The sequence below is a fragment of the Bacillus rossius genome, chromosome 8 (assembly GCF_032445375.1).
Source record: "Bacillus rossius redtenbacheri isolate Brsri chromosome 8, Brsri_v3, whole genome shotgun sequence".
Taxonomy (NCBI): domain Eukaryota; kingdom Metazoa; phylum Arthropoda; class Insecta; order Phasmatodea; family Bacillidae; genus Bacillus; species Bacillus rossius.
Window position 1 is genome coordinate 37,427,106 of NC_086336.1, and position 19,696 is coordinate 37,446,801.

At 33.6% G+C, this 19,696-nt stretch overlaps 1 protein-coding gene and 1 long non-coding RNA gene across 2 annotated transcripts in view; both read left to right on the top strand.

Annotated features, from left to right (window-relative positions):
• Positions 1 to 4,355: 4,355 nt before the first annotated feature.
• Positions 4,356 to 19,696, top strand: part of LOC134534744 (uncharacterized) — a 59,268-nt gene continuing 43,927 nt past the window's right edge. The window contains exons 1-2 of the mRNA XM_063373255.1: positions 4,356 to 4,632; positions 6,186 to 6,304. Coding sequence (XP_063229325.1) covers positions 4,453 to 4,632; positions 6,186 to 6,304 — 299 coding nt within the window. The 5' untranslated portion in view covers positions 4,356 to 4,452. The remainder of the gene's footprint in view (positions 4,633 to 6,185; positions 6,305 to 19,696) is intronic.
• On the top strand, positions 12,414 to 16,607 carry LOC134534743 (uncharacterized). The gene is made up of 2 exons (XR_010075533.1): positions 12,414 to 12,595; positions 14,834 to 16,607. It is a non-coding gene; the product is annotated as an uncharacterized LOC134534743 (long non-coding RNA).

Sequence of the window (19,696 nt, forward strand, 5' to 3'; positions counted from 1 at the left end):
TTAGTCGCAGCAATTTAATGGCTTCAGCATTCACCAAAACATCGCTACACTTGATTTTCACGAATTACTATTTTCTACAGACCTCGATGTTGGATTATCCTTCTTTGTCCTAGTTACAGATCGCTTCTTTATGCACGACGTTTCACAATACTCCGTGCGTTTTACGCAAACCTCGTATTTCGCGTGAATTGATGACTGATTCATAAATCACACCCGCGCTTGTAGCGCCAGGCGAAAAACATTTGCAAAAAAAAAAAAAGTATTACTACGAAGTCATGAACAATATCATACCCGATTTATTCAATGCGGAACGATAAGTCATCTCGCGAAATACATAGGTATCTAGTTCGTGCTCTTAAGAGTAGGTATTATACATTTAGTTGTCAAATAAAAAACAATCATTTTAAAGTGAATCTCTGATTTGAAAGAGAGTGGTTATAAAGTTTTATTTATTCAAATTAATTATTTATTTTAAACTGTTTTGGAAAAATATATTGTATTTCTAACCCAATTAATTATTTTAAACATATATAAAAATTAATTTTTAAAATTTTTAAATTGTTGTGGAGGAAAGTAAAATACGAAATGGCAGCACTTTTCTTTACTCTGTTTACAGTAAAATGCGGGTTCAACGCTGTTTTTCCGCGGTTGGAATTCAAAAGTTACTGCGTCGATCATATACGCCATTTTGATTATTTAATTGCCTTATCATTACTATTATGTAATGTCTATTCCCATAAATTTATTACGATAGTTCTCTTGCATGTTATGATTCGACTTAAAAATTCTCAGCAGATTTTACTATAGTATCCTAAAACGGTAAAAGTTGACGCAAAAGTATTCTAGTTATGTATACTCTGCGTGACTTTTTACAGATCGAAAGTACCATTCGATAAATATCTTATGAGAAAATTTGTGCCCGTACAAAAAATACAAGAGAGCTATCGAAATAAAATAAATGGAATATTAATTTATAGTAATGACCAGGAAATTAAATAACCAACTCGTTTGACCCAGTCATAAAGAAGAGTCTAGTTGTAGTGTGTGGGTCGACATCTGAATATTTCTTATCGGTACAAAGTCAAACATGACTCGCGCACTATCTTATTGTTACAAAGGTCTGAGATAGCCCATATAATATTTAACGCATAACCGTGAAACTCTGTCCCTATTTTAATTTCATAATAAGAAGCAATATATTCAATGCCAATGAAGCGGGAGATTATATAACTACTGGTAGATTTGTATAGTCGTTATTCAAACACAACTCCTTTTTACAATTTCCGAATTCTCCACAATTGAGGGGATGAAAAAAAGATAACTATGTTTTTATAATAAAATATAATATCTCCAAAGCTAATCAAGAATACGGATATTTAATATACATACAAAAACCAAATCGTTTTTAACATTAGTCAAAATTACACCCCTTTTAGGAGATAAAAATGGGCTAGGCTTCGTTTTTTATATAAAAAAACATCATTTCACATAATCATAATTTATAGTAATGACCAGGAAATTAAATAACCAACTCGTTTGACCCAGTCATAAAGAAGAGTCTAGTTGTAGTGTGTGGGTCGACATCTGAATATTTCTTATCGGTACAAAGTCAAACATGACTCGCGCACTATCTTATTGTTACAAAGGTCTGAGATAGCCCATATAATATTTAACGCATAACCGTGAAACTCTGTCCCTATTTTAATTTCATAATAAGAAGCAATATATTCAATGCCAATGAAGCGGGAGATTATATAACTACTGGTAGATTTGTATATTCGTTATTCAAACACAAACAGTGTGTAAGATATTGGAAAGAAATAATAATCATACAAAAACTAACAATTTAACTGCAGTTCTCATATAAAAATATAATTTCCTATGACAGTAAATAAGTAGCCTAACATGCATTTGGGCAGTCCATGTATTTTCCCATGTCCATCTGTAGGTATATTGCCTGCTCGTGAATATCAAGTGATCAATTATTTACATGTTTTCGGTAAAAATAACACAAAAGTGGATTTACGAATGAAAATTAACAATTAAGAAATAAGAGTTAGTCGAGTACTTATTAGCATATATGACTACTTATAACCTACTAGCAGGATGATTTATGATTGTCGTGTAGGAGATTTGACAGGTCATGAGCGAATCATATTATGTTGACTTAAGAATTAACAGTGATGTTAAAAAAGATTTGGTTTTTGTATGTATATTAAATATCCGTATTCTTGATTAGCTTTGGAGATATTATATTTTATTATAAAAACATAGTTATCTTCTTTTCATCCCCTCAATTGTGGAGATTTCGGAAATTGTATAAATCCCGCAGTGTGTATTTTCTGTGTTTTTTTTTTTAATTTTACCGCTATGAGGGGGTTAAATGCAAGTAAGTTTGGTTTAATAATAAATCATATCTCCAATGCTAATCAAGCAGTGTGTAAGATATTGGAAAGAAATAATAATCATACAAAAACTAACAATTTAACTGCAGTTCTCATATAAAAACACAATTTCCTATGACAGTAAATAAGTAGCCTAACATGCATTTGGGCAGTCCATGTATTTTCCCATGTCCAGCTGTAGGTATATTGCCTGCTCGTGAATATCAAGTGATCAATTATTTACATGTTTTCGGTAAAAATAACACAAAAGTGGATTTACGAATGAAAATTAACAATTAAGAAATAAGAGTTAGTCGAGTACTTATTAGCATAGGTATATGACTATTTAAAACCTACTAGCAGGATGATTTATGATTGTCGTGTAGGAGTTTTGACAGGTCATGAGCGAATCATATTATGTTGACTTAAGAATTAACAGTGATGGTTATAATTTATATTTTTCCTTCAGAATTATGGGAAGCAAAAATAAGAATATGATGGCGCGAGATAATGTTTCCTAGGGGAAAGCATGCTATGATATAGCTAGTAGGTACAAAAGGAATAGGAAATACGGAACTATTGGCAATATGTCAAGGAACGATAATAGATTCCTCGAATTTGTTTGTTTTGAAGTGTTTCTAGTTAATTTTTGCTATTATACGAGTTTATGGAAATGTATTTTTTTTTTTTTTAATTTTACAGCCATCTTATGGATCTTATGGTGGCTTGGTATAGATTATATTAGCATAACATGATATAGGTAGTATTTATAAATTAAAGTTAAATATTTGGATTCTGAACTGTGCATGAACTCTATGTTACGAGCTGAAAAGTGTTGCAATATTTTAAATTCAATCAGTGTGTCTGGTAATTCAAGTAGGTAGGCTACATAACCTATTTCATTATGGATAAAAATTGTATGTTGAACAAATCATCAATCGGCAACGATTCCTAACCGCAATGCTCTTCAAATGAAGACGATATATATAAATACGAGCTAGTTATGTGTTCAAAGCAGAGGGATAACCTTCTATAACTCCATATGGTATATGATCAAATATGATCTTTCTGTTACCGTATATTATTATTGACGTGATAACGTCTTATAAATCGATGAACGCCGGCTGCACGCACGAAACATTGTCACGTTCCGCCTGAGCTGAGCATGCAAGAACCGGCCAACCACTGTGCGAGAAAATCTTCTATAATATCAAACAGGTTAAGGCGGGCTTTTTAACTAATTGTTCTTTATTATATTTAAACATATTATTTGAATTAAATTTGCAAAAACTGTAAATAATATTTGAAAATTAAAAAGTATGCATTTTTTCATAAATGTTTTCTTATGACGTAATCGCGTAAAATTATCGTCCCTAAACCGACTTTACAGACCAACCTCCCTCCCACCCTTTTTTTTTGTAATAAATGGTACACACGATACATTATATTGCATTTATAAATCTGATAACAGTTAATAACATTGTTATTGTGAATTGTAGGTTAGAAAGTTAGCAAGGAAACATTTTATCGATCTGGTTTCGGGTGACACAAAATATTCTTGAATATCATCATAATATACTTTTATCGCTGTTTTCTGCCATTTAATTGATCATTTACTTGCAATAAAGTTTATCAAAACAGAGAGCGAGGGGAAAAATTCTGTTCAACAATCAAAAACACTGGAATATACAATATTGCCTATTAAATTTGTGCTAAATAAATTCGCTTATAAAATAAAACATAATTTATTAAGTTACAATAAATTATTATCATTATTTACAGATACAATTCATGAATAACATTTTTAAAAAAATTTACAGTTCTTCAAAGTGTTATGTTATTTTTCTGTAATTGAACAAACTTTTCTGAAAGTCTTGCACCGTGTGCATAAGTTAGCTTTAATTGCGAACAACAGAACACACTTAAAGCAACGTTGAGGAGCGCAGCCGCAGTGTTGGTGATACTGGAACTGTAGGGATTCGCAAAAGTTTTGATAGTGGTTTGTTTACAGGTTTGTGTTGACAAAAAGACGTAATCCGTAGAATGATACAAATGCCGCTTGTAATTTATGAATTTAATTGTTAACATGGAAGTTTGGTCATCTGACGAGTCCTGGAGCGATAGTGATTATTCCTTAGAGCCTGAAGAAATTTTACCACCTCTAAGTCCTATAATTTTTCGACAACCTTTACGTAATGAAACGAACTGGAAACGAGTGTCTTTTGTGAAGAAATTATTTTATAGAGAGGTTTGTTTTACCATATACCCATTAAAGTTTTATGTTATTCTTATTTTCTTCCAGCATTTGAAAAAAATATAAATAATTTTAAGAAAATAAAATTTTGACAGTTTTGGTCAATGGAAGTCTAGTTGTGGATTTTATAGCTTACCGAATATATTTTTTATTTTCTGAGGTTAGTGTGCCATTAAGCTACTCAAAGTGGAGATTCTCAATAAATTGTATTTAATTTTAAAACTAAACATTTAGGCAATACAGGATAATTTTCCAAAAGCAACCACAGTGCTGCTTGTATCTAAGCTTTAATTGTTGTCATAAAATTGTAACTGTGAATTAAAATTAGTTTTATTGCTAAAAATTTTATTAAAATTCATTCATGCCCCTTGGTGTCAATAGATTTCTTGACCTAAGGCATGTTTTATTGTTCAGTAATTTTACCAGACAAAAGGTGCTACAAGCAATAAAAATTAAACTGTGTTATTTCTGTGGTTTTGTTTTCTGATTAAACTGACTTGAATATTTTAGAATGTTTCTGAACTAAAGTAAAATTGTAAGTGCTTGTATGGTGTTTAAGTACCTAGCACTTAACTATCATAATCATAATTTTTTTCAAAGATTCAATAATTGCATTATTAAATTTGACTCTGCAAAAGTTTGTTATCATGTATTCTAGTTTATTCCTTGATCCTGATGTCATGATCCTGTATGGTTTGATATTATGGTACACATTGCTTGCTGTTTTAATTTATTATGTCGAAAGATCCTAAACATAACAAAATCTTGTGATATAAAAATGATGGTAATTATTCCACATCATGTATTCAAGTTTATTCCTTTATTCTGCTGACATGATCCTGAATGTATTGATCCTGTGGTACATAATGATTACTGTTTAATTTAGTACTTTGAAAGCTCCTGGACATTACAGAAACTCAAATATTACAATACAAACAAATTATGTCAGGTCTTATGTAAATTTTTCTTTTGTATACATTTTGCGACCATTATTAATGGTCTCACAAGTTTTTTTTTTACCAGAATCCTTCTACATACTAAATTAAAAGAGCAAGTATCATATACCACAGGATCAATGTATACAGGATCATGCCATCAAGATTAAGGAATAAACTTGGATAAATGATATGAAACTTTTACCACAGTAAATTATGATCTATGTAGAATACAAAAAAAAGTTTTGTTTATTCAACTTAAAATCATAATTCATTGTTATGGGTTAATATACATGCCCAAGCCTGTATTTAAAAAAATTAAATAAAATGATGTGCTCTTTGTACTTAAGCCATGTCAATTATAGGGCCTATCTGCCACAACTCTTTTGCATACTTAATGCATACACTGTCTGGGCAGTACATCAATTTAATTATTCTAAATATTTGAATTTAAAAGTTATGGATTTGCATTCCTCTAAGCAATTATATGATTTTGGAACATTTATAAATTGAAAGAAAAAGTGACATTTAAATGACACAATTCTGATGAACTTTGGCAGCTCGGTAGTTGTCAGCACTGTTGTGTTTTTATTCTTCTCTGTGTGGTCTCAGCTGCGAGGCTCCTTTCAACCACATCCCCGTGCTGCTGTGTTGAAAGCATTCGAGGAAGTACCACAGAGCAACCAGATCTGTCTTCGAAACATTCTTCCTGAATCTGCATTTCATTCCAAGTAAGTCCCATCTTCTCACAGGCAGTGTCATTAGATGTTGTAAGAAACTGGTGATAGGCCACCGGTAACTAGAGTAGTTCTGAGCCATGGAACCAAGAGGACCATTGGTTCCCCTGCCATTAAGATTAATTATCATCCAGTTTCTTTAATGAATGATTTTTCAATAATTTTTGGGGAAAAAAATTATATTTAATTGCTTAAATTTTGAACTTGGTAATAAACTATCAAGTAATCAACAAGGAATGTCTAAACCTATGAATTTAATTACATTCATTAATCAAATTTACATTGAAGTTACAAATATGGATTAGGCTGATGCTACCTATTAAGATCTAGCAATGGAATTTGATACAGTGATCATTCATTATCACTTCAAAAGCTATCTAATTTTGGTTTAAATGTTAACTATGTTCATTGGGTTTCCAACCATCTCGAGAATAGAAGAGTTTTTTATGTATTAGTAATCACAATTATTCTTTATGTATTGCAAGTTCTGGTGTTCTTTTTGTGGACGAACTTAAAATATTTAAGAACTCTCACAAATTACTGTATATTACTTTAAAATTATATTATTGAAGTTAGCAACTAGTACACTTGGAATATGGTTACCCTCAATACTATTATTTTTTTTTAATATTATCTTTACCAAAAAACTTCAATATGTTTATAAATTACATAAATTTTTAATTTGTAAAACATCCAGTATCAAAGATCTTAGAAACTTTATAGATTATAAATTGTATTTTCATAAACATTTTTTTATTTTCTCATAGAATCCTTGCCCTAGTTAAATTTACCTATCACTTTTTATGCAACTTATTCTGATTAGTCCTTTCACTTTATTTTGCATTAATCAGAACTAAACTGAAATATTGCTCAATCATCTGGAATAACATAAATACTACTGATAGTAATAAACTTGAAAGTATACAGAATAAAATAATTAAAATAATTAATTCTAAGTATCTTTCAAATCCATCTTTGACTTTCCTTTCTGATCCTAGAACTCAAATGAGATGCTCTTTATTCAAAAATGTTATAATCACAAAATAAAATTAAATTATATAGGCTAGCCTATTTGACAATACTGGTTTACGTGTCCCTCAATTTAATAGTTGATTGCAATCTTCCTTGTGTACCCTCCATAAGAATATTGACCTAATTTATTGATTAGTCATAAACTTTAATAAACAAAACATTCAATTTAGTTAAGTAGCTTATAAATTCTGCTTTATTGTTATTCATTACTCTGTTTTTAGTTTATCCTGTAGTTATATTTTCGTTATCATCTTCTCTGTAAATGTTTTTTACTAATTTAAATATCTATCTATATGTTTTTTCTTTTGTCTTTTCTGTGTTGTTCTTTTGTACATGTTGTGTCTTTGTATAATTGTTGTGCCTGCTCCTTACTGTTGGTAGGCATTTTAAAAATTAATTAATTAAAAAACTTAATTTATATATTAATTACTGTTTATATTCTAATGTGGTTAGTCCAACATGTTATTTCAATAACATAACCCATTTTCAGATAAACACACTGCTCTCTGTATACTTAAGTAGTGAAACATTTAAATGAAAAATAATTTTAAGTGTTAAACAAATAATTACAGAAGTGACACATGTTTACTAAATGCTAAGTTTAAAGCAGTGGGTTGCAAAAGACAGTTTAAAGTAAGGTTTTACAACACTTTTAAATGTCTTATGTACTGTGAAAAAAAATGGAAACTGTTTTGTTGGGCATGTTTAACGTTCTGTTAGGAGAAGGGTATGTGAAATATTGGTTCCCTAAATCAACAACCACCCTTCATCCTGTGTTATGAGATAGGAAGATTTAATAAAAGTGGCAGCTGTAAAGATTAGTTACTTTTGTAGGAATATTCAGGTAGAAGAACAACATTTTTTAATATGGTTTTGTAAAGTTTGTTTTTCGTTCCAACTTGCCCTATCACAGTAGTTTTATTTTTATTTTTTTTTTGGGGGGGGGGGGGGTGAGGGTGTTATTTTTTATAAAAAGATTTATCAAAATTGTTTACTTAAAAAATTTAACAAAATATTATAGGAGACATGGATATAAAATTATAGTTATTGAAGCAACATTAACACTTAAAGAGATCTCAAAATTAAAAATAAGCACTCTCAAGTCTGACTTAACACTTTGTGTGAGCAGCATGTGTCTCATGTGTTAGACACTTGTGCGTTATCTAAAGGTATTGTGTACCAATTGTCCAGTTCGCTTTCCATTGATACAGTTGATACTTCAAGTAACCACCATCTGTATTTTGTGAGGATGCACATTTTCAAATTCGATACTCTTGCTTGTTTAATGTTTAATTTTTTTGAGTTATTATCTGTGTAACATGGTCGCCAGGGCAATCATGAATGTGAATATTCATAGATATGAATAAAATATAAAAATTGCTTTTGCCTAGCAGTATGAAAATCACATGACAGAGAAAACAATACCATATTCAGTAAAGAGTGGAATTATTATATTACTTTTATCTATATAAGTATGCCAACTAGTGTGTTAGTAAGTGAATTATACCATAAAGAATGCATTTACTTGATAACACTATACACTATTAATACACTATTTTATGGGTTATTCCAAATGATTTTAATATAAATTAATTATTGAATTGATAATATTCTTTACTTTCATGAAAACTATCAATATTATTTATTCCATTTGTCTTGTAGAATACAATTCATATATTCAGATCTCATTTGAATGTCAAACACAATATTGATGTGAATCATTTATTTACTCAATGATTCAGTTGATGGAATACTTAATTAGCTAGCGAGCAACCCAGTAAGCAGTACTGTGACAGTTAATGCATGTTTCTATCTGGACCACTGGTTGATTCTCAAGATGATCAGGATATGGAGCTGTAGAAAGACTGGTAAACCACTAAAACTCAGGTTCTGGAACCAAAGCTGGATACTGTTGATCCTCCAGGTAGCTGTAAAGTTCTGTACAATGGAACTAGTTCACCAAGTTTGTCTACATGTAGCAGCAAAACTCTGAAGATATCTGCCCACACTGTAATTTTGGTTTCAATCGTCGCAGTAGGAAGGTAACTTCGCTTCGACTCTCTAAGTCTGATGCATGAAAAAACCTGAATTCCATATTAGTTAGAAGCAATTCTTCTAGTCCCCAGCGTGGGATCCAAAACAGAATTAGGATCACGCCACTGGAGACGTTTTCCATGATAAAATCCCTCTCATCATTGACTGGAAAGTTTTATTCCAACTTAATTGGTCTATCAAAGTGTAATAAAGCTAGGAGAAAATATGAGTGATATTTCTGACACCTGATAAATAAGGAAAAAAGAAATTAATCAAGGATCATGTCTTTCGTGTAAACACTAAAAGGGAACACTAAAACTTTCAAGAATGTTCATGACAAAACCAAATTAAATCAAAAGAAATATTTGGATGAAATGATATTGATGACATTCAAAGTGCTCACCGCATCAGTGCTCCAATATTAAAACGTTAATTTACAATTTACAACATTTAAACTTTCAGTATACATTTGTTTTAAAATTAATAATCAAAATTATCTGTAAACATGCTTAAGGCTTACAGTAAGTCACTTAATGTGAAAAATGCTCACATATTGATACAGTGATTTAGTAATTTTTATGGTTGATGGCTTTTCGGCCACAAAATCCAGGGAAACTGTAAACAAACAGTGTGCAAATGTTGAAATAATGAGTAAATACTTTAGAGGTGAGAAATTTTACAATTTGGTGATGAACTGTTGCTAAGGTTAAGTGATTATCTCTATTTATTGTTAATAATTTACTATAAATGTGAAAAAATTTAAACAAATGTGTTTCAGAGAATGAAGGCTAGAAAATAAGCTGCATTATAACATATAATTACCAAACAAATTTAACAAATAAAAATTTACTTAACATAAACATTTATCCCATTTTAAAGAAATGACTTTGGCTAACAACAGTTGATTCAGCAGAACATTATGCACTGCATGCAGCAGAAGTTCACCAACTTTGGCTGAACCGGAATTTTGTTTAAATCCAAAGCTTTAAAATCACCATACCTGCTACCTTGGTAATGGAAATGAAGTTACGACATTTTGTCTTTCATATATGCGACCTTGGTAATGGAAAACAGGTTATGACATTTCTAGTCTTCCATACCTGTGACCTTGGTAATGAAAAAGATGTTATGACATTTCTAGTCTTCCATACCTGTGACCTTGGTAATGGAAAAGAAGTTAAGACATTTTGTCTTCCATACCTTCGATCTTGGTAATGGAAAATGAGTTATGATATTGTCGCGGGTTGAAATTTTGCAGGGTTGTTGAAATCAAATTTAGGGACTTTACTGACGGGACTCTGGGCTGGCTGCTCTGTTCACTCGTCAGCGCAAGTGGCGTGACCATGTAATTGGGGCACGGGGCCGGCGCGGCGCGCTGCGGGCTTGCAGAATTTTGTTTGTTTGTTTGGCCGCGCGCTGGCGCAGCCACGGGCCGCAGTTACTGGGGCGCGCTGTCGTAACAAGCCGCGCGGTGTGGCCTGCACATTGGGGTAGAGGGGGGGTAGTCTTCCCAGATGTTCTAGTTAGTTGTTTAGTAAATTTGACTTCAATAACGAGCTTTTGTTATGGTAGGCGCGGCAGGGCGCGCGAATTTAAGCGCAAGTGAGTGGTGACTCGGGGCTCACTCAGGCGGAGGCTATGCGTCTCACCTGTGGTCACGAGTTGTTAGTTCGTTCGTGATGTAGGAATTCAAGCTTTCGGGCGGAAGCTATGGTCGACGCCAGAGGCCACGAGTCGTTTAATTTAAGTTAGGTCATAATGTAGTCGTCAAGCTTTCGGGCGGAGGCTATGGCCCTCGTCAGGGGTCACGCGTCATAGTTTTTAAAATGTAATGTTCGTTCGGGATTTCAAGGGCAGGAGAGGCCCCTACGTTATTTTTTTAAAGTAATCGATCAAGAAAGGCTTTTCGGAAAATGTGAGTATGGACTTATCTTTGTTTTAATTTTAAGTATTAATTATGATTTGAGGTATTCGGAAGGACTAGGGAAGTGTTTAGTGAAGTTCTCTCATTCTCTCTCTTGTAAGGTCGTTCAATCGTTAAGGAAGTAAAGAGATTATTGTTTTAAATTGTAATCCCGCTATTTAAATGTTCTTTAAAATGATGTTGAGTATTTGACTTTAAGAATAAAATAATTTTAATTAAGTATTATGTTATTTTGCAAAATCTCCTTAGTTCAGCTCTCACCAGACATCCTGTACGGGATGACGAACCTATGATCCTAGGTACAGTAAAGTATTTTATGAAGTTAAGACTAGTTGATGCCAAGCGAGTTGTTTCTATGTAAAGAGCTACGATTCTCGCCCCCCCCCTCTGAAGGTGGATCGTGACAGAAATGGCGGTGGCACCGGCTAGGTGCACGTGACAGAAATGGTGGAGGCGCCGGGTAGGTTCTATTTCTGGAGAGAGAGAGAGAGGTAGATTTTTATGTTTATTATTAAGTTAGTTTCAGCTTCTGATAGCAGGTTATTAAGAGTTTACTTGAGGAGAGGATTACGGAATTTTAGTCTATAGTGGAGGAAGTCTTTGAGATTTTTTTTTGACGTAACAGATGTTTATTTGAGGATACTTGTAAGGATAAAGTTTATAGTGATAAGTTGTTTTAAGTCGTTGAATTTATTGTAGATTTATATCGGGGATTATTACGTGAGGAGAATACGTTATAAGTTAAATGCTTATTAGAGATAATGCAAGTGGTTTAATTTAATTGAAGTTCATTTTAAGATTGTAGGTTAAGAGAATTATAATTTAAAATAAAGTTTTTTGTCGTAAATAGGAATTATTTTCAAGAGAAGTTTGTTTTGTTTTCGTGCGCGTAGGAGACGAGACGTACGAATTAAATCAGTCGAGGGAAGGATAAACGTTAGAAAGGAATTAAAGAGAAAACGAGAGTTTATGTAAAAGAGAGTTATAGAATTTATAGTGATGTTTTGTTTTAATTAGAAAAATGTTGAGAGTTGTTTCAGAACGACACGTCAGTGGACGTGGCAGAGTGAACACGTGACGGGGAGGTGCTGAGACCTAGCGGAGAACGGAGGAACCGCAAGCGAGGGTTGGCGCACCTGATGGAATTCGGTGACGTCACGGGCTCATACGGAGACGTGGACAGGCCGTGACCTTGTTTTGATCAGCTGTACGGTAACTTAGCGATAAGAAAATAGACTATTGGTTAAATAAATTTAAATTTAAGTGTGTTTTAGGAGAAGAGGAACTTTCAGTATGTAAGTAATTTAATTTAAGAAGTGTATGATGTATAGGCTAGAAGTGTTTCGTTGTAAGTTGTTTATGTTTTGTTAGTTAAATCCTACCTCGGTTTTAAAAATATTTTTTTGGGATTTGTAAACATTATTAAGGAGGTACACTATAAAATCGATAAGCATTGAGAAAACTGGGAAGGCTAGATTTTGTGTGTAGAGGGAATTTACTCCAAAAGAACAGAGAGACAAAATTAATGTTTTCATTAGGGCGAGGGACCCTAAGGTGAGGCGTTGTGTCCCTGGGAAGAAAGGGAATTGTAGCGCAGACCATAGGAGATGGGCTGACTACGGAATTAAGGGTCAGGAGAATCCTGAGAGTTGTGAGTAGTTTGGGGCAGGAGTTCCCCATGGTAGTACCGAAGTGGCTATCCTGTATGGGATAGGGTACCATTTCAATGAAGTTTGTTGGTGGGGTTAGAGCCCCCTGTGTAGTGGGCCTATAGCAGATAGGCACTACAGTGAAATTTTTGGTTATTTTGTGAGGTAAATTCCCTGGAGGTTAAGTAAGATTGGATTCAGTTAGGAAGGAGGGAAATGAGAAACATTGCTGTAGAGAGTTAGTGTACTTGCCTAATGTGAAATTGAATTTTACTAAATTAATTTAGGAGAAAGTTTTGTTCGGTAAATAAATAATAATGGAAGATAGCTAGATAATTAATTAATTTTTTTTGAGTAAGGTGTTTTAAGTAATGAAATAAAATAAGGTGAAGTAATTTGAATAATTGGGGAGGAGTTTCTTTAAGAGTTTAGATAATTGTTTTTGAATTTATTGAGATATTCAGCCAGTGAAGTTTGAGTGTGAGAGATACAGTGAGATTTTAAGGAAATCGGTTGTTTATTAATTAGGACAAATGAGATTTTATGATTAAGAGTCAGTAAGCATAGTTAAAATTTACGACATGATATTTGTTGACAGTTTACAGTTATTAAGGAGAAAACAGAGTAATCTATTTATTTTTATTTTAATGGTTTGAAGATAAGATTATGAATTTTTTTTGGAAGTTTCTTTGGCATGTTGGAATAATTTTTTTTGATTTTTAGAATTTACAGAGAAAATTTAATTGATTTACATTAGTTTGGAAGTATGGAGGTTTAGTGTTCGATTAGCCCTAACTTGATGGTCGGATCCCAAAAGAATGCCGTAAAACCGATAGCCAATTGAGAGGAATGCGGTAGGCGCTTGTGTAGAGAGGGGTTGTGGGAAAACTCCTTGGGACTGATGGCAGATCAGGGGCCCTAAATAGTGTGTGATGCTGTAAAACCAGTGCAGAGAAAGCCTGGTATGCTTAAATTTTTGGGCACAGGTTATGTAAACCTGGGGTTCCATGGGATTTAGTCATGTTAGCTGCTGTGGGACATTGAGATTTCCAGGCTCCATAGTAAAGTCAATGTAAATTTTTGTTTTCTTAAAATAATAAATTTGTTTTTAATTTATTTGAGATATTTGATTTGTAACAGTGAATACAGACCCCGAGGAATAAGAGTTGTCATGCTGTGAGAGGAGAAGGTGGTAGGCCTAAAAGGGTACAGGCACCACAGAGGTTATGTGCATTGCATAATTTAAATATAAGGAAACTTGAGAATTTGAAATTTTGTTGTTGGTTTGTACACCCATAAGAAGAGTATAGGCAGAATTTTTATTGTTATGAGATGTCTAATTTAATTGAAAAGAAGAAAGTTTAAAGATGCAAGGTAACATTATTATTGTAATAATTGAAAGAGATTAAGAGGTAGAGAGAAATAGGCAGTTTTTGTTTGTAAGTACTAAAGTTTACATATAGAAATTTAGTAACTAAGAATGAATAATAAGTTAAGTCTAGTGTAAAAGTTTTTTTTAAGTTTGTTAAGTTAAGAGTCACAAGTAAATTTTTTTTTAGAGAGAATATCTTTGATAGGAAGTATTAGAAACTTATGGTAATTTTAGGGTAACATAAATAATGTAGGTAATGAATAATAAATAGATGGTAGGTCTTAAGTTAGGATTAACATTTGAAGCAGAATTTAATTAAGAAGAAGGAAAATAAATAGGCCTAATGAAAAGAACAAAAAAGGATTTTATGGTAAAGCATTTTTTTTAAGTAATAAACAATGAATAATAATGTTGTTTCAGGGTAATGTGTACTAATAATACAATTTTTTTTTAGGACCAAAGAACAGGAATTATGTAATTTAAATTAACATGTATTTTTGAAACTGTTACAGATTCCTTAAGATGAGCTGAGCAGCAGTCCAGTTTACAAGATGACAAGAGTTCGAGAGACAAGATACAAGATCACTGAAACAAGAGCCAAGACTGAAGATTCAAGAGAAGAGAAAGCTGGCAGCCATGGACTTACAAGTGGAGATTAATAAGGTCATGTAAAGTTTTATTTTTATTTTGGAAGACAGCCACTGTAGTTTTTTTGTTATAAACATTATTTACAGAACTTTTTAGGTTATAGTAATGTAATGGAACTAGTGAGTTGTGGTAGCTGTCAAAAAGAACTAATACCTTAAGTTTAATTTTTAAAGTTAATTTTCTTAATTTACAGAGGGATTAGTAGTTTTTTTTAAACCTTATTTAGGTTGGAATTTAAATACAATAGCTTATTATAAATGTGTACGAACAGTTCAAGTTCACAGTACTGATAGGTAGGTCAGATGATCTTATTGATTTTGATGATTTGTTGTTTTGAGTTGATTTTTAAGTGTTGTGAATTAGACAATGAAATAGTTCTGAAAACTTAAATTATTTCAAGCTAAGAAATAGTAAAGTTAATTGTAACTCAAAGGACACCAGAATTTAATTTTTTTTTTGAATTAGTAATGTTTGAAAATTTTATACTTTACAAGAAAGGTTATAAACAAACAGATCGGATGGAACAAGGATGCAGTAAATCACAATTTCATTTAGAATTATTGATTAGCTTTTGAGGTTATGAAGTAAAAGTAATTATAGTTTAAAAGTTTGAATAAAAAAAAATGGTTTTTTTTTATTTGTTTGAAATAGAAAGTTTAAAAGTTAATTAGTCATGATCTAGGTGGGTGATGGGGTGGGAATTGGCCACTCTTTTTCCCTATAACCTCCCTAACATGGCCTTCTATTAAAACTAACAGAAATAAAGAAGAAGAAAAATGAAGAATTATTAGTTAGAATGTTTCTTTCATGAAGATACCTGATGAACTTTTACTGTTTGGAAGAATAGAAGCAAGGTTAGTCAGATATTTTTACTCAGAAGAAGAAGAAGATAAAGCAGTTTTATGACTCGACAAGCCAGAGATTGGTGTTTCCCCTCTGCGCTTCTATTGACTACGTTGTTTACTCTCATGGGATAGCTGGTTCGGCACCATGGAGAGAGATTGGTGGGCATTGTGGTTGCCCCCAGAAGAAAAGAAGAGTAGAAGAGGTTATGGGTGGGTCATGTGAACTGACCTTCAACCCAGTTACTTCGTGGGGACTATTTGCTGTATAGAGAAGATCAAGACTCAAGAGTTAGGGAAAATCATTGGAGGTCATGTTTCCCTTCCTTAAGTTTTTCCTATCAAATTATTTGCCTGATTAGATTATGCTAAGGGTGGGATACTTTATGTTAGCAGTTGAATTAATTAATTTTATTTTTTTGTGTGTTTGCATCCTTGCCCATCGATTGCAGTTTAGTAGTTAGTTTTGTATTTGTCAGGCGTGATGGTAATGCCTGTTGATGATGTTTCAGAATTGTAATCTGTTCGTGATGAGGATGGCACAACTCCGAAGCAGATGTGGGGAGAAGTTGTGAGCTGCCCTGGAAGCCAGTCCAGTAGCTGTTGGAGTTGAGTGGTGTTTGCTGATGGCCAGCCCAGGGAGCTACTCTTCTCGACAACACTGACTTCGAGGAGTTGCACCAACCTTCACGAGATAAGAGTTTAATTAATTGAAACACTGTAAGGACACTTAATTTTTTTTGAAGAACGAAAGAAGTATGGTAATAAACGGAAACCGAAAAAAAAAAAAAAAAAATAATTATCAAGAATTTGCACATTGTTTAACGAATACTGAGAAACTAAGAACAGTAATTTAATTTGTAAAGAGAGCTTCACTAACAGAACAATTTTTTTAGAATTGAGAACTCGAGCCTCTGAAGGTTCCTGTGAGAACAAACCAGATAAAAGTTTTACATTTAATTTTATGAATACTTGTTGTTTTAAAATAAATCTTATGCAGAATCTAGATGTATGTTCAGACAGCAAGGAACTAAGAAAATTATTATTTTTGTGAAATGAGGAATTTATAGTTATGGTTTAATGGAAAAAGACAATTTGTAATTTTGAGGTAGCTCGATGGGGCTCGAGCTCTGTGAGGGGAGGGTTATGTCGCGGGTTGAAATTTTGCAGGGTTGTTGAAATCAAATTTAGGGACTTTACTGACGGGACTCTGGGCTGGCTGCTCTGTTCACTCGTCAGCGCAAGTGGCGTGACCATGTAATTGGGGCACGGGGCCGGCGCGGCGCGCTGCGGGCTTGCAGAATTTTGTTTGTTTGTTTGGCCGCGCGCTGGCGCAGCCACGGGCCGCAGTTACTGGGGCGCGCTGTCGTAACAAGCCGCGCGGTGTGGCCTGCACATTGGGGTAGAGGGGGGGTAGTCTTCCCAGATGTTCTAGTTAGTTGTTTAGTAAATTTGACTTCAATAACGAGCTTTTGTTATGGTAGGCGCGGCAGGGCGCGCGAATTTAAGCGCAAGTGAGTGGTGACTCGGGGCTCACTCAGGCGGAGGCTATGCGTCTCACCTGTGGTCACGAGTTGTTAGTTCGTTCGTGATGTAGGAATTCAAGCTTTCGGGCGGAAGCTATGGTCGACGCCAGAGGCCACGAGTCGTTTAATTTAAGTTAGGTCATAATGTAGTCGTCAAGCTTTCGGGCGGAGGCTATGGCCCTCGTCAGGGGTCACGCGTCATAGTTTTTAAAATGTAATGTTCGTTCGGGATTTCAAGGGCAGGAGAGGCCCCTACGTTATTTTTTTAAAGTAATCGATCAAGAAAGGCTTTTCGGAAAATGTGAGTATGGACTTATCTTTGTTTTAATTTTAAGTATTAATTATGATTTGAGGTATTCGGAAGGACTAGGGAAGTGTTTAGTGAAGTTCTCTCATTCTCTCTCTTGTAAGGTCGTTCAATCGTTAAGGAAGTAAAGAGATTATTGTTTTAAATTGTAATCCCGCTATTTAAATGTTCTTTAAAATGATGTTGAGTATTTGACTTTAAGAATAAAATAATTTTAATTAAGTATTATGTTATTTTGCAAAATCTCCTTAGTTCAGCTCTCACCAGACATCCTGTACGGGATGACGAACCTATGATCCTAGGTACAGTAAAGTATTTTATGAAGTTAAGACTAGTTGATGCCAAGCGAGTTGTTTCTATGTAAAGAGCTACGATTCTCGCCCCCCCCCTCTGAAGGTGGATCGTGACAGAAATGGCGGTGGCACCGGCTAGGTGCACGTGACAATATTTCTAGTCTTCCGTAATTGTGGCCTTGGTAATAGAAAAAGGGTTATGGAGTTTCTAATCTTCAATACCTATGACCTTGGTAATAGAAAAGGGGTTATGAAATTTTTAATCTTCAATACCTGTGACCTTGGTAATGGAAAAGAGCTTAGGAAGTGTTTAGTCTATCATGCCTGTGAACTTGGTAATGAAAGGGTTATGATATTTTGAGTCTTACATACCTGTGACCTTGGTAATGGAAAATAGGTTATGATGTTTCTAGTCCATCATGCCTGTGAAATTTGGAAAAGGAAAGGGGTAATGACATTTTGAGTCTTCCATACCTGCGACTTTGGTAATGGAATAGAGGTATTGCATCTCTATTCTTCCATGCTTACAACCGTATTAATGGAAAAGGGGCATTGTGCAATGTTTTGTCACTGATTCTCGAGTTGTTAAAAAAGTATAGTGTGCAAGTCATAAATGAATTTAACTATAATCCTAATGGCAACCTTTATGACTTTTTTTTTTTTTTTAATATTTTGCTTCACATTTTATGTTAGGTTATTCAATTGCATGTCATTTTGCTTTTATTGCAATTCCTTGGGATGTTTCACTATTTAAGCAATACAAAATACTTTTTGTTGCAATTTTTTTGTTTAAGATATATTCTTAACTTTCATTATGTAAAAAAAGATAATTAATAATGATTATAATTTTTACTCAACTAAATACCTCATGTTCACACTCTAAAAGTTAATTTTCTGTGTTCCATGGCTGGGTAATGCATACAGCTTACTGCTTTTTTGCCATTTTCAAAAAAAAAATTCTTTAAGTTTTGGAACTAGCAAAGAAACCAAAATTCAGTATGGCCAGTGAAACCAAGCCTTTACTTAAAATGCTCTTAGAGCATATGCCTTAAAGAGACTTGTTGGCTGTCACGGAGAAAATCCCCAATCCCCAGGTCACATGGTTTCTGTGAAGAGGCCACTTGACAATCAGGCATTACTCGGTATGATATGCCGTCTTGCTCAGCCAACCATTCTGTGCGTCACATTCCAAGTATATGACTACCTATGCAGTGGCGGACATGGGATTTTTTTAAGAGGAGGAGGTTTAAAAAAATGTAAAAAAAAATAAAATTTGATCACGTGTATTTAAAAACACTTAATTATTATTGACACTAGCACACTGACGTAATGGCCTACATAAGTAGCTGTAGGCGACATTGCTTCTCACACAGTTGAAACTGCAGGTGTTGTAACAGCTTGCCTTGCTTCACTCAAAATAACGTACTGTTTGAGGAGGAGGAAGTATATCACCCCTATCTCCCTTTTCTTCCTGCATCCACCACTGTTCCTCTGCTAGTCACAAAATGGCTTTGTTTACAGTGCCATCAATCAGTGTTATTTCTGTCATTGTCATTCACGGAGATGCGCTTATTCCTGATTGACAGCCAACTATCTTATTCCTGATTGACAGCCAACCATCATGGTGTGGACATTCTTAAAAATCAACATTAGCTCCTGCAGACTTCACACACACATCTGTAGATAAATGGAGGAATAGATACACAAGTGTTCAGCACTAGACCTACTCAAAATCTACGATTTTTATAGAGCAATGATC